This window comes from Vigna angularis, chromosome 5 (assembly GCF_016808095.1).
Source record: "Vigna angularis cultivar LongXiaoDou No.4 chromosome 5, ASM1680809v1, whole genome shotgun sequence".
Taxonomy (NCBI): domain Eukaryota; kingdom Viridiplantae; phylum Streptophyta; class Magnoliopsida; order Fabales; family Fabaceae; genus Vigna; species Vigna angularis.
The window spans coordinates 27791927-27807641 of NC_068974.1; the positions used below are offsets into that span (position 1 = coordinate 27791927).

General features: G+C 32.8%; 1 protein-coding gene across 1 annotated transcript; it reads right to left on the bottom strand.

Annotated features, from left to right (window-relative positions):
• Nucleotides 1-3540: 3540 nt before the first annotated feature.
• Nucleotides 3541-7785, bottom strand: LOC108339564 (dihydroorotase, mitochondrial). Its single transcript, XM_017576709.2, has 8 exons — nt 7664-7785; nt 7420-7542; nt 6272-6453; nt 5740-5876; nt 5182-5347; nt 4973-5089; nt 4338-4498; nt 3541-3994 (listed from the first exon to the last, which is right to left on the bottom strand). Exons 2-8 carry the CDS (start codon nt 7500-7502, stop codon nt 3800-3802), a joined length of 1041 nt encoding a protein of 346 aa, XP_017432198.1. The 5' UTR covers nt 7503-7542; nt 7664-7785; the 3' UTR covers nt 3541-3799.
• Nucleotides 7786-15715: the final 7930 nt, after the last annotated feature.

Consider the following 15715-nt stretch of genomic DNA (forward strand, 5'->3'; position numbering starts at 1 on the left):
CATCTTTATGTTGATAAGTAAAAGAATGAAAAATTTTAGTCCATTAAATAAATAATGAGAAATTCATTCCTCCCATATGTGTTCTATGATATACTAAGTGTAATTTTTCATTTATGAATATATGATACATTTTTTTCTTATCTATTTTAGTAGTAATAATTTTAGGAAGACATCTAACTCTTCTTTCCTTTTTCATTATTTATTAATAACATTGACAGTAATTTATTCAATAATTCTGATGCTACACAATTATAGTTTAAGTGAATATTATATATATATATATATATATATATATATATATATATATATATATATATATATATATATATATAGTGTAATTTACAATTTCTGACCCTTAAACAATAAAATCATAAATTAAATTTTATAAATAAACTATGATGAAAGACTTCACTTTTTCCAACTGCCATTTTTTCTACTTTACCTTTAGACGTTCAAAGTCTTTCATAAAGACCAGAAAATTATTTTATAAGTATGATTTTTCTACTTCGATTCTCTACAATAATCAGAAATGTATAAAGTATTTGATCCAAGCATGCGTACATGGAAGATGACACATATAGCATGACCTTCTGATCATAGTTCCTCTTTAAAATAACTTTGTTTGTTGAGAAGGTTTGACTTTAGAAAAGTAAGTTAATTTTTCTAAGTCCTTCTCATATTGTAAGATCAATACAACTCGTATTGCAAGATAAATACAACTCATGTAACAAGTTCAGTAAGTATTTTATCGCAACAATCATTGTTTCTCTTAATTAATAATTTAACATAACGATATTTTTTCCCTAATAAATACAAGAAAGTTCTCATTAGAAAAATAAACATAATTTATAAATGTTCATTATATCATATAAGGAAAATTGTGTAATTGATCTGATAAATGATTCTTTATGTAAAATCATCTTGAAAATTGTTTTCTTTTACTTGAGTTTTTAATAGTTTTTGCATTCTATGCATAATAGTGTTGACACATTTTGAGAATGGTTTTGTAAAGACCGTCTCAGTTTTGAAAACAATATTTAGATTCTTTGAAATTAGGCTATTGATGTCAATATAAGTTATTAAAATTATTGTAAATTGCTATCAAAATCACGAACAAAATCAACCATAAATTATTAAGATTGTTGTAAATTGCTAATAAAATCACGAACTTCAAAAATCTTTCGAGGATAACAAAACTAATAAGTAATCTCTTAAGGAATAAAAAAGCCCAAGATATTTGAGAATAAACAAAAAGAAGGAGAACAAAGAAATGAGAGGGGAAGAGCTTAAGATGTTAACTATGAGGAGAGTTCGAGATTGTATATCTGTAAGAGAGTGCTCGAGAAATATATTCTATAAGAGAGAGCTTGTCTAAGAGATTCTATGAAAGTGAGCTCTTTGAGTGTTTATGTGAGAGAGCTCGTCCAAGTGTGTTTTGTGCATTTGGAACATATCTCAATCCTTTATTTATAAGGTGGGATGAGAAAAGAGTTTGGCCCAAGCTCCACGACATGTGGAAGAATCCCACACCTTATGGTTTAACATGACCATTCGACAAGCGTAGAATGTAAAAGAAATCTCAACTCTTGTAGAAGAAAGGTTTGACCAAGAGTTTGTTAGAGTAACCAAGAGAACTGACCACACAAAAACTCGACCACACAAGCTCGGTCTCAGGAGCTCAATCATGAGAGTTCAACGACGAGAACTCAGCCACAAGAGCTTGACCAGATGAACTCGGCCAACACAAGTTCGACCAATGAACTTGGCCAACATTTGAAACTTTTGCAATATATATGTAAAAGCACAAGTTTTATAACAAAATATGGAGCTGTAAGTGGTGCGTGTTTCACCATACAGGTGAACCCAGGTATTTATTTATTTTTGGGAGTTTCGTTATCTTCTTTTCCTACCACATCATCAAGGACAATTCCTTAATAGCTTGGTCCATATTGGATCATTTGAGTTCTATGTTTCTAATAATATCTTATCTGTTCGGTTGCAGAATGTAAACATAGGAATTATGAGCTATAGGCGAAAATTAAGAATCACGATAACAACTCTAAAGGGATTCATAAGAAAAATTCAGTCTCAGGTGAAGAGAAACTCATGTTTTGCATTGAGGAGATATCATAAATACCCAACACAAAAGTAATTGAGCTTACATTACGTACGAAATCAAGGCGAGAAATATTATTTTTAAAAAATTGCATATATATTGTCTGAATAATCAAATCATCTTCGTTTTTTTCAATTACTTTTTGTTCGATTAAATGCGTCATTTTTTCTCTGCTGAAATTGTCACTTTATTTATCACATTCAGAACAAAATATATCATAAAAAGTGTTTACTTAAAGCATTCCTATGCAAAAATTTTAATGATAAAATCAACAATAATATTTTCTAACATGGCTTCTCTGGTAGATAAAATTGTTAAAAGCATTAACATTTCTTGTGACATTAAAGATCTTAAATCAGTTCTTATAAACTTTAACTTTGAAAATCTGAATTTATATTGATATTACATTATCAAGTACAGTTAGTACGATCCTATAAGCAATTAAAACATGTGAATAACAAACACAACTAAAGAATGTCAATAGATATAATTAACTCATCAAGCAAAGTCATTTTCAATACTTTCAATAAAAGAAAATATCATCCAGATTAACATTGGATAAATTATACGAGAAAAGATAGAGTGAACATTATCACAACATTTTCTTAAATAATTATCTTCTAACAAACATTTTCTTATAATATTATTTTAGTTGTTTATATTTATCTGTTATTATTAACATTGACATTTCAAAAAAAGTATAGAATTAGAACAGGAGACACAACATAGCAAAATTAGAAGATAGGAATAACTCCACGTTTTTCTTCACACACACCCCACTTAATTTTGTTCAATCTTTCCTATATTTTCTTCTCTACTTAACTACCTTCTTCCTCTCATTTCCCTTTCCTTCCTTTGACTCACATTCCTTTCTATCATACCAAAATAACCGTAAGTCTATCTGCAGAATTTTTCTGTTTTATTTCTTTCATCATATTCCAAAAAATTGGAATAGTTGGTCAGATATCACATCTGAAAAATAATAAATTTGATGAATAACGGGGTTTTGCTTTAAGCTTGGGAGGGAATATCAAAACGATGGAAGAGTTCTTTGGGGGAACATTGTCTAGCACCCTTTTTATACTTGTTTGGAAAACTTCTAAAGGTTTAATCATGACACTATTTGGTAGTGGGTTGCAGAAAGTACCTCTCTGCTCAAAGGGTAAAGCTTATGTAGATTTGTCCATACTCCAACTATATATATACAAAAATATTGTAGCTGGAGTTGCAGTCTACATTATTCATGTAAATTATCGTTAATATGAAATAACACTGCTCAAATATTAAAATAGAAAAGAGAAATAAAAGTCTTTTGAAACAAGTTATGAAATTTGGTGTCCCACTAGAGACTACTGGCCTGTGGGCGCTTTGGTTCAGACAGACATTCAAAGATCCATAAAGAGAAAATGGAAACAAGGCAAATCTGGAAAATTTAAGCAGCGTTTATTTATAAAATCCGAGCAACCAAATTGCCTAATCAAAGTTCTGAATATTACCAAAATTCCCAGTTCAACAACCAATAATTTATGGATCACAGTCAGTGCTTTGGTTTTATAGTGAAACTTACCTGAGCCTGACCTAGAAAATGGAAATGATAACAGTCTGCAAAATAAACGCAGAACTGACGGATAAGACTAGAACAAGATTACTGAAGGATACCGAACTTTGAAATAGACGTGCAAGTCAACAAGGCAATGCCTCCCATTCAAGGGTTTCACCAGCAAACATGGGAACAATGTCTCCAAATGGAAATGACAAACAATCAGGTACTTTCCAAGGAGCTTTCCTCAGTTTAATCTTTGACTTATTTCTAGGGAGGCCATAGAAGTCAGGCCCATTAAAGCTTGTAAAAGCCTCCAGCTTATCAAGTGCACCGGCCTAAAATTGCAACAATTTCACAAAGAATTTTAAGACTTAAATCCAAAAACTTTCAGAAAGCATGCAAAATATTATAACCATACCACATACTCATATAAGCATATTACCATACAAACACGTGAGAAATATGTCAAAATTATGGACATGTGATGCATAATCAGATATCATCATCACCTCTAACATACTGTATTACTTGTTTTGCAAACCATGGACAATATTTTCGCTTCCAATCACAAATTTTCATTTCTAACTATTCTCACAAACTGTGCATATTGCAATTGAATGATAAAAAACCACCCTTCTGAAATCTACCCAGATGCACATTAGTGAAATGAAGTGTTACCTCTTCAAAAACCTTGGCATATAGTGATAGAGCTACCGGGGAGTTGTATATCCCAGCACATCCACATGAACATTCCTTTCTTCGCCTATCATGTGGTGCACTATCAGTTCCAAGGAAAAATCGTTTACTTCCACTAGTAACAGCCGAAACAATAGCCTGTCCTAAATAAGAAAAGGAAAACAAAAATGAGATAAGATGACAAGGATGTGTACAGTTTCTTAACATTATCAACGTGATGATCCTTGTCCCTAGTGACATTTCCTCAAACCTAACTCAGGAACTATGACAGCATAAAGACTGAAACTCTTCAATAGTACTGTGTAGCACGTACTGTGTGCTACACTCTGCAATTAAAATTTATGAAGTACAATTTGTTTCTTGAAAAGACCATTCAATGCACTTCAGAACATATTTATGTTTGCCCAATCAAATCAAACAGGAATCTAATTAATTTAATTAACAGAGTGTAAGACCAAGAAAATTACAAAAAAAAATCATATGATTTAAATTATTTCACCTATCTTCCAAATTCGACTGAATCATTAGTTCAAATTGTAAACTAAGAAGTGTGGTATAACAGCTGGAAGATATTGAAATTTAATAGATTGTACAGGAACGAAAAGAAAGCTACATACTATGGATCTCTCTTTTGAGCACTGGAAGACAGTAATTATGAGGCCGTAAGCCACCTTGGAACAAAGCATTACGATTCAGAAGAAGATGTTGTGGTGTTACGGTTGCTGCTACGAAACCTTACAAATATAGCAAATCATGAGAATAATTTTAAAATTAAATAGTACAACACAATGATAAATTAGTTTTTACTAGAAATTTAGTTAGTTACCTTCTTTGCAAGACTCTACAAATTTAACAGCATCTGCAGTAGTAATATGCTCCATTACAACCTTCAGCTGTGGAAGCCTTTGAACTAAAGGCTCCAAAATTGTTTCAATGAAGACCTTTTCTCGGTCAAAAATATCTACATCTGAATTTGTAACCTCTCCGTGAACCTGTAATGTATAGTGATAAGAAAGTATAATGTAAAATTATAAGTTTTACATATTAAATAAAGGGCAAACATAAAGAATGAAGCATGTCACTAGCCACCACTGACTGCCACAAGCACCACCCAGCTCATGGTTAAGTGTCGAAGAGTTAGTAGATGTTTTCAAAGGGGACTTCCTCCAAAATCGGTATCCAACATACCACCTAGTACATGCATTCTATTAAATGGTATAAAATAATTCATGAAAACGTGACATATTAGCAGTGATTTGAATTAAGAAGGCAAACATGAAATATAAGAATGAACCTTAAATATATATATACAAACACACACAATTGGGGTGGGGAAAGAAAATGCAAAGAAATAAACAAAAGAAAAACCACAAATTTAAATTACCAACAATGGTAAATTTTGCTCAACCATTTCCTCGAGAACAGAAAAACAATTTCCAAAAAGATCTGTAACACCATCTTGGGAATTCGTAGTGGCACCAGCAGGATACAACTTCACACCATACACAAGTCCACTTTTTTCTGTCAAAGTAAGTAGCATAATCAAGTATTGTACTATGATAAATAGGGATTTGGAGGAACAAAACCAGATAGATGAGCATAGAGGGTGCATTGCAGTCTAATCAAATGATAAATGAACATTTATTATCATGACCTCATGGCCCATGTTAAAGACATTTGTTACAGGATCAAACATTACGTGTTAGACAATTGCATTGCAACAAATATTAGACTGATGAATAATAGGTAAAAGAAGATAACAGAAGCCTCGTTTTAACGAGATTAAGAACAAAATTTACACATATATAAATAGACACACAAATTAAAGTTATGGATACGAGTAAAACTTTTTTCTCTTCATATTACGTAGATAATAAATATTTTTTAAACGTGTGCATCCCGCCTATTACACTCACTTGCAAGTTTAATCTCATCAGGTGTAGTCAAGTCTGTGAGGTAAAGTGTCATGAGAGGAGTGAAGTTGCTATCTGTAGGTATTGCTTTCAAAATGGACTCTCGATAAGTGACAGCGGCAGATGTGGTAGTGATGGGCGGTTTCAAATTTGGCATCACTATAGCCCTTCCAAAATTCTTAGCACTGTAAGAGCAATAATCTGAATTAGAACTTTTGTGAACTCAATGTGAATACAATAAGCAAAAAGGATGACATACTATACAGAGATGCACAATACAAGCCTTTCTCACATTGGCCTCAAAAGATTAGGAAAGAGTAAAGCATCAACGATATCAATAATCTTGTCCCACTATGTAAAGTCAACTCACAGATCACACAATGCGATTATTAGGTTCGAGTACAAGCTAAATTTAAGGATATTCAACATGAAATCTCTTAATAATTTCCTCCAATGTCTTTATTGCTCTCCCTCTGCCCCTTTTAACAGGGCTTAAAACTATGTGATCTACTCTCCTTACCAGTGCCTCAAGTAGCATTTGAATGCCCAGACCACCTTTTCGATTTTCTATCATTTTTTCCTCAATAGGAGTCAAACCAATTCTTCCTACAATCATATACTTAGTATCTTTTTGCCTGACCACACACATTAACGTACTCGTTTATGCTACTGGCACTTTTGTTTTGCCCTTTTAAAGCACAACATAAACTGTCATAGAGCATAGCTTATCTTGCAGTTTAATACAACTTTCCTTTGAGCTAGAGAAATATTTAACAGCCTCGAATAACCCTCGATGTCTTTCTCCATTTAACAAGCCGTCTTGTATCTTGTGTGCGAAATCCCCATTAACTTTTCTGTGACATGCTATCATTTTGTACTATATATATATATATATATATATATATATATATATATATATATATATATATATATATATATATATATATATATATATATATATATATATATATATATATATATATATATATATATATATACTACATAATGAAACTTAGAAATTTGCAACATGAAAGTTTCTAATTTTTACCTTTACATCATTTCTTTTTTACCTCTTACTGAAAAGCAAGGCATAACTCCTAAAATAGCACAGTACAACTGAGGATTGTTTTATACAATGCAAGTAAAATAACCTGTGAGGGAGGACAGCTTCAAGAAGAGAACCATCACGAAGGTGAAGATGCCAATCATCAGGTTGCGTAATAGTGAGCTCCATCTTAAAGCGGATGAACTGTTTTTTACTACAATCTTAATAACTGTTACAGAAGGGTAAAAAAAAAGCACTAGAGTAATTAGTGTCAAAGAGAGCAATAAATGACGGCGGCGCCTCTCTCGGCGACGACTCTCATGGCGGCGACTCTAATGGCATCGACGTACCTGACGGTGGCGCGCTCTCGACGTGCCTGACCTCTCGTGCGAGCCTTGTTCGTGGGTCGTGACAGATCTGGGCTTTTTATTGGGTTGGAATTGGGACCAGTTTTCTATTGTGCTTCATCAAACACCTCTTTCTCCAAAAATTTCATTTTTAACCTTCTCCAAAAATTCCATTTTTAACATTTTCCAAAAATTCCATTTTTAACCTTTTCCAAAAATTCCATTTTTAACCTTATGCGCTTTCAACTTTTCTAAAAGTTTCATTTATTTTCTTTTTTATTAAAGACATTTTAATAACTAATTTTTTATTTTCTTCTTTTTTTTATTAAAGATACTCTACACCACTTTAAAATTAATTCTAATTTAATTTAAAATTTAAATATTATTTAATATAATTTTATATTTTAATAATTATTAAAATATAATTTATATTATAATAATAACTATATTAAAAAAATAAAAATAAAAAAATTAAAATAAAAATAAAATAAAAAAATAATAATAATATAAAATTTGACTTAATATATTCAAATATATTAAATTATATTAAAATATTAAAATAAATTAAACAATTATTAAATTGAAAATAAAAACAAAAATTTTTAAAAACTTATTATCAAAAATCAGTTTTGTTTTTTATTTAAAATTTAATCAATATTTAATTTAATTAAAATTATAAATTATTTATTATATTTTTATATTTTAATAATTATTAAAATATTATTTATATTTTTATAATATTTTTACTAAAAAATAAAACTAATAATAACTAAAATAAGAGTAAAAATAATAAAAATAAAAATTATATTAAAAATCACATTTAATATATTTAAATATATTAAATTATATTAAAATATTAAACTAAATTAAATAATTATTAAAATTTAAATCAAAATCAAAATTTTAGAAAAAGATATCCATATCCGATTATAAATTTATCGGACGTCATCCGACTAACATTTCTAAAATTTTATTTTTTATTTAAATTTTAATAATTATTTAATTTAATTTAATATTTTAATATATTTAAATATATTAAATGTGATTTTTAATATAATTTTTATTTTTATTATTTTTACTCTTATTTTAGTTATTATTAGTTTTATTTTTTAATAAAAATATTATAAAAATATAAATCATATTTTAATAATTATTAAAATATAAAAATATAATAAATAATGCTATAATTTTAATTAAATTAAATATTGATTAAATTTTAAATAAAAAACAAAACTGATTTTCGATAACAAGTTTTAAAAAAAAAATTTTTTATTTTCAATTTAATAATTGTTTAATTTATTTTAATATTTTAATATAATTTAATATATTTGAATATATTAAGTCAAATTTTATATTATTATTATTATTTTATTTTTATTTTTATTTTAATTATTTTATTTTTATTTTTTTAATATAGCTATTATTATAATATAAATCATATTTTAATAATTATTAAAATATAAAATTATATTAAATCATATTTAAATTTTAAATTAAATTAGAATTAATTTTAAGGTGGTGTAGAGTGTCTTTAATAAGAAAGAGAAGAAAATAAAAAAATAGTTATTAAAATATCTTTAATAAGAAAAAAAATAAATGAAATTTTTAAAAAAGTTGGAGGTGCAAGATGTCAGAAGGTTAAAAATGAAATTTTTGGAAGTGCAGGATGAGATGTTGGAGGTGTAGGATGAAGCACTCAGTTTTCTAATCCAAAACTTTAGAAGGTTGCTCTCCCCACCATCACCGATACTCCCTGCACCTCCTCATAAAATTTGTAATGACAAAATCACCCTTAAAATTTTAACTTTTTACTTTAACTTTAAAACCCTAAATAATTATTCATCTCTCCTCTCATTCAGTCGCACCCCCCACTCTGTCTCACTCTCTTCCATATCTGTCAGTCATTGTCTTCGTGAGATCCGTTTGGTGTTGTCGGAGAGCCGTTGGTGGTGCGGTGGTGTGGGTGTTCATGTTGCGGTGGTGTGGAGGTGGTGGTACGTCGGTGACTCGTGGATGGTGCGTTCGTGAGTCGAGAAAGCTGCTGATGGAGGTTAGTTTTGTTTAAAATTTTTGAATTGAATAGGTGTTGTATGTTTGGTTTGGTGGGTTGTTTTGATCGCGGATGAGTGTTGTGGGTGCGTTTGGGGTTATCTGTTGTGGTGTTTATGTGAAGAAGATGACCGGAGCACCAGAACGGATGTCGCACATCCGTTTGGCACTGAAACGGATGTCCCAAATCCGTCGACGGATGTCGCACATCTGTTTGAAGTTGAAGGCGAAACGGATGTGGGACATCCGTAGGGCCGTGGGCGGGTTTTTTTTTTAATTTATTTAGTATTTAAGTATTTTTTTTTATAAAATGTAACGTAAATTTAATTTAATTTATTTGATTTAATGAAATTGTTATTATAAATTTAATTAAATTAATTATAGTTTTATTTAATTGATTATTTAAATATGGGTTTATTTAAGTTTGTTTTTAGTTTATTAGTTTATTATATTTTAAAATAATTTATATACTATTTAAAATGTAAATTTTTATTATAATATCTTTAGGAAATTATATGTAAATTAATTTTATTTTATTTAATGAAATAATGATTTATAATTTAATGAAATAATTATTAATTTAAATAAAATAATTTTTATCAGAAATGGTAAGAACACGCGGTGTATCTCATACTTCTCACAAAGAGAGTTCTCGAGGAGATTTCTGCACAGGGTGAAGCTAGGAGACGACCTACAGCTTCGGCTCGGAGAAGGCATGCAACTCCTATTCATGATGACCCTATTGCTGAGGATCGAGCGACTGAGGAGGAGGCATATCAGGCCTATGAGGATGATGTTCAGGAGGACGTATTTCAAGCCCCTGACCACGATGATGATGAGGAGGAGGATGCGGATGTTGGTGACATAAAAGAGGATATCGGTGGATTTCCTGGAGGTCCACGTGATGATTCATTGCTGACGCATTATGTTCAGCATGTTGCTTATGGTATTTCGCAAGGCCAGGTGAGTGCAGAACTTAAATTTGAATTATTAATTTGTTTTCGAATACAATTTATATTAAATATTGTTTTGTAGGATCCAGGGGACATGCTAAAGTTGATCTCGCACGGTAAAAAAGTTAATAAGTTACGACTAGGGATGACAACGGGTCGGGTCGGGTACGGGTAGTGCCTACCCGCAACCCGACCCACCGGATAAAATCGTACCCGCTACCCGACCCGCTACCCGCCGGGTACTCGTTTAAAAATTACCCACGGGTACCCGCGGATACCCGCAAAAAATAAAAATAAAAATATTTAATACATTTTAAAAATAAAATTTAAATAAAAATACAAATATATATAATATAAATTAAATTAAATGTAAATTAAAGTTTAATTTTAATAAAATTTAAACTAATAAAATATAATTTTATTTTATTTTTAATTAAAAATATATATAAATTATTTATTTTTTAATTTTTTGCGGGTAACGGGTACCCGCGGGGCGGGTAGTATACTACCCGTACCCGACCCGTTTAGAAGCGGATATTAAAATACCCGCTACCCGTTACCCGCGGGTAGTAAATATCCGCGGATAGTTACTACCCGCCACGGATTTTACCCGCAGGTACCCGTGCCCGCGGGTAAAATTGTCATCCCTAGTTACGACCGTGCGCCGAGGGAATTCAACACATTGTGTTGAATTCCTGTTTGATGCCTCTCATAGACATTTGCTATGATTATGTTGATAAGGGCTTGTTGCTTGGTTTCATAGAGAGATGACATTTTGAGACGAGTAGTTTCCATCTCCCTATAGGGGAGATGTCGATCACTCTTGACGATGTGTCCACTTTACTTCACCTCCCGATGATGGGTCAGTTATATGATTTGGAGGAGCTGGAGTTTGAGGAGGCTCGTTCAGCTCTTGTGGACCTACTTGGCGTTGATGGTGGCACAACTAGTGTTGAGATGGAGGAGGCACGTGGTCCGAAAGTCAGACTGAGCTGGCTGAGAGATATATATGGTCAGAGGTGTCAGTCGCGATAATGCGATTATGCTGCTAGAGCATATCTGTTGCATCTAGTAGGATGCACGATTTTCGCAAATAAGAGTGCCACTTCTATACGCGTGTCATACTTACTATTATTTAGAGATGTACACGCGTGTGGCAGATATGCTTGGGGCGTTGCTGCACTCGCCCATTTGTACGAACAGCTCGGGGATGCGAGTATGGCTTCCACGAGACAGATGGCTGGATATCTGACTCTGTTTCAGGTACACATATACCTCGCACATTTACTTCATTTACTTATTACTATGTCCGAAGTTGGAAAATATTTAATTCAATAATTACTTTTAGAGTTGGATATACGAGCATTTCCCTACCATGGGTAGGAGGCGGTTGGTGTCATCTTATGATGACACGACACCACGTGTCGCTAGGTGGCAGAGCCCTAGGTAGAGTTCCACTCTTGCAGAGATTCGGTCACAGTTGGATGGCCTTACATACAGTGGAGTTGTGTGGCACCCGTATGAGGGACATCGGGGCATTCGTCCATTGTTCAGCATATGCATGTATTCTGGATGGATTCGAATTGGTGACACCCTTTCCCGTCATTTGCCTGAGCATGTGATAAGGCAGTTTGGGTTTTACCAGGAGATTCCAAGACCACCCACTGTCGTTGCAGATGCAGATGTAGTCGTTGTTGATCATGCGTGGTTGCACTTCACTGATCATGTTATTATGAATGTGAGACATGCATCATCCCCTTCGGAATGTGTCGATGGATACATACAGTGGTTTAGAAGGGTTTCACATTCGTATATTATTGGAGCTGCAGTTGACCAGCGGCCGGATCTCTTGCCTTCACAGCGGCCCGATGTTGACCATGAGCCATGACCCCATCGTAGATCCTCTTCACCTTCATCATCTGGTGTCATGGTTAGTTATTTATCATGTCTTTTGTTACTCCATTTTTGTTAACCATGTTTTTTTTATTGCGTCGCTTTATTATACTACAGGCTAGATTTAGGCGGATGGTCAGGATGTTACAGTCGTTGATATCGTGTCGCCATGTGACCGAGGGTACTGTTGCACATCAGGTGTCGGTGGACCTGCTGCAGATTGCTAATGAGGGCATCGACGAATATTCCTCGAGTAGGAGAGGACAGAGGCATGTGCGTGGTAGACGATCAACGTCTAATTGATAAGAATTTATATTATATGGAATTATGTATTGCAGTACTTTATATTTCTCTTGTAATTTTAATGTTTTCATTTTCATTTACATGTTATTTTATATTGGTTATATATGTGGAACAATGTTAGTATGCTTGCATCCTACTAGTATAAATAGATGACCATGCTCGCGCCTGAGGATAACAGTAGGTAGAGGAGATGATATCCACCATGGGCAAAGGACAACCTTCTTGTAGTTTAACCTGTATTATACGAATTTCAATGTTAAGTGGGTGATAATTTATTTTCACATGAAGAATCAACACAAAATAATACAATTACCTGCACGAAATGACATCCATGAACATGTCCTATACAAATTATGCGATGTTGACTTATATCAGAAGGTGGTGTAGAACGTAGTGGGAAGATAGTATAAATTTGATAATATGACATACACACTAATATGACATTATATCGGTTAGCAATTGCATAACCAATGTCTAGTATAGTCATCCACTTGTTCCGATTAGCCTGTAATGAATAAAAGAATTAGTTAGATAGAATAAGATATATGAAATAAATACATATATAGGGAAACATGTACCGTCGACAGCGACTGCACCAACAAGGACATCCTCAGTTCTTCTAGTCTATCATAGCCTCCTACTAGCCTTGCAAATGATGATTCATTTGTTGCATGAAACACGTCAACATGCTCAAAATATGATGGCTCTCGCGTCGTAGACCTTTCTCTTCGTTGAACTTTACTTTTTTGTGCACCCTTTGTCTTAACTTTATGTAATGGAGGGACCATTGATGTCATTGCAGGACAAACAATGTCAAGTAACTTCTGTTTGATGGTGACTTTACCTCCAATGTCAACCTCATTGAATCGTTCTTCTACCAATTTTAGCTCATCTTTAATGGATAACAAGGGCTCGGTTTCCTTTAATTCAACATTTGAGAAACTCAATCTTCTCCACATTATATGGAATTCACCCAAAGGAATGAACCCAGGAACATAACGTGCTAATTCACATGCACAAGGTAGACCGAATGTACGTCTCCACACACATCCACACTTAGACGAATCCAATCCTATCAGTTGCACTATTTCCAACTCCTTAGCAATGAGATTCAACGAATATCGAGAGACACGCCCAATAACATGTCTATATCTATATCCTTTATAAAGGTCACTCGTAAGCAACAGACTTGATTCAAATGATGCCTTAATCTTGTTATGTTGTAGAATAATGACGTTATGAATAACATCCCAACAAGAACATAGGTCACCCATACTGTTGCCCAAAACTTTCTTCAGGCTCCAATGAGCAGATTCAACTCTGAAAGAAAAGAAGAACATCAAGTTTGAATGTAAAAAATTATCTACAGAAGAACTAAGTAAAACAACATACCTATTTGTGGTTGTGTTCCCTAAGTGCATTACTCTATCTATCCAGGCCTTTACAAAATATGTACTGCATGGAATAATCCAAGTGTGATTGACATATTCAAAGAATAAAGGCCAAGCACTGCATGCATATTGAAGACGATTGACATAGTTAGCAAACAAGGTTTGATCAGCACAATCCATAACGTTTTTCCATGCCTCCATCAACACATCCCAAGCCTCAGTAGAATCAACTAACATTTTGCATTTGGCCTTAACATTTTTAAGGATGTGGAACCGACATAATATCTGATACGACTCGGGGAAAACATTTGCACTGACATTCATCAAAGCCAAGTCACGGTCACTAACAATTACTTTAGGTCCGCCCTCAGATGTCAAAAATAGACCTTTTAGTTTTTCCAAAGCCCAAGTGAAATTGTTTTGCCTTTCACTTGAAAAAAATGCAAATGCGGCTGAGAAGGTTAACTCGGTCGACGTCATGCCAACAATCTCAAGCAAAGGAAGTCTGTATATGTTTGTTTTATATGTTGAATCCATCAACAATACAATATTAAATGCGTTCAACAATTTCACAACATCTGGATGTGCCCAAAAGAGGTCATTAACAACCTCTGAATCGTCAGCACACCTGCTCCAATGAATGTACTTATCCCGGTCCAACAACATCATAAGTTGTTGTAGTTCAGTTCTGGAGCCCCTCAATGATCGTTTATACGCTTGTCTTGCGTTGTAGATTTGTTTAATCGTTATCACATTTCGATCATTATTTTCTTTCAGGGTTAGTAAAATATTTGCAGGTGTAACTTTACTCTTTGTCATATCAACGAGTAATGAATGCTCTGATATATTTAATCTCCCAGCATAAGGGTGACCAACTAAAGTTTCAGCCAAGTCATGGTTATGATGTCCACACATGACCTTAACCACCCATCCGTCCCCATCTGAAGATGGTTTACCCTTTAACCTAAATGGACACTCACATTTACGAGTGTCGTATACACTAGCCACCGCATCGGGTTTGTATTTCCGATATTTCCCCCCTCTTTCACATCCAAGTATGACGAAAGTTTTTCTTCCCCGCACACCAGTAGCTATGTCAGACCTCACTATTACAACAACAAACCCTAAATCATAAGCAATCTCTCTTACCCATTCAATTAACTGCTCCCGAGAAAGAAATATTTCATTTGTGGTAAATTTATTTGTCAAATCTTCTCTCTACAACTTCGTTGATGAACGAAGAGAAATCAGATATAAAACTAGAATCAATTTGAGAATTCATACAAAGATGTTTATCCACTTTAGATAATAATCACCTATACAATTACAATTATTGTCATTAACATTGATATATAATTAATCAAATAAGTATAAACAACATTCATATAAACACATAAAAAAATATTTATCTACATATTATACATTCAACTTATACCCATACGTCAACTATATTTCATTCAACTAAT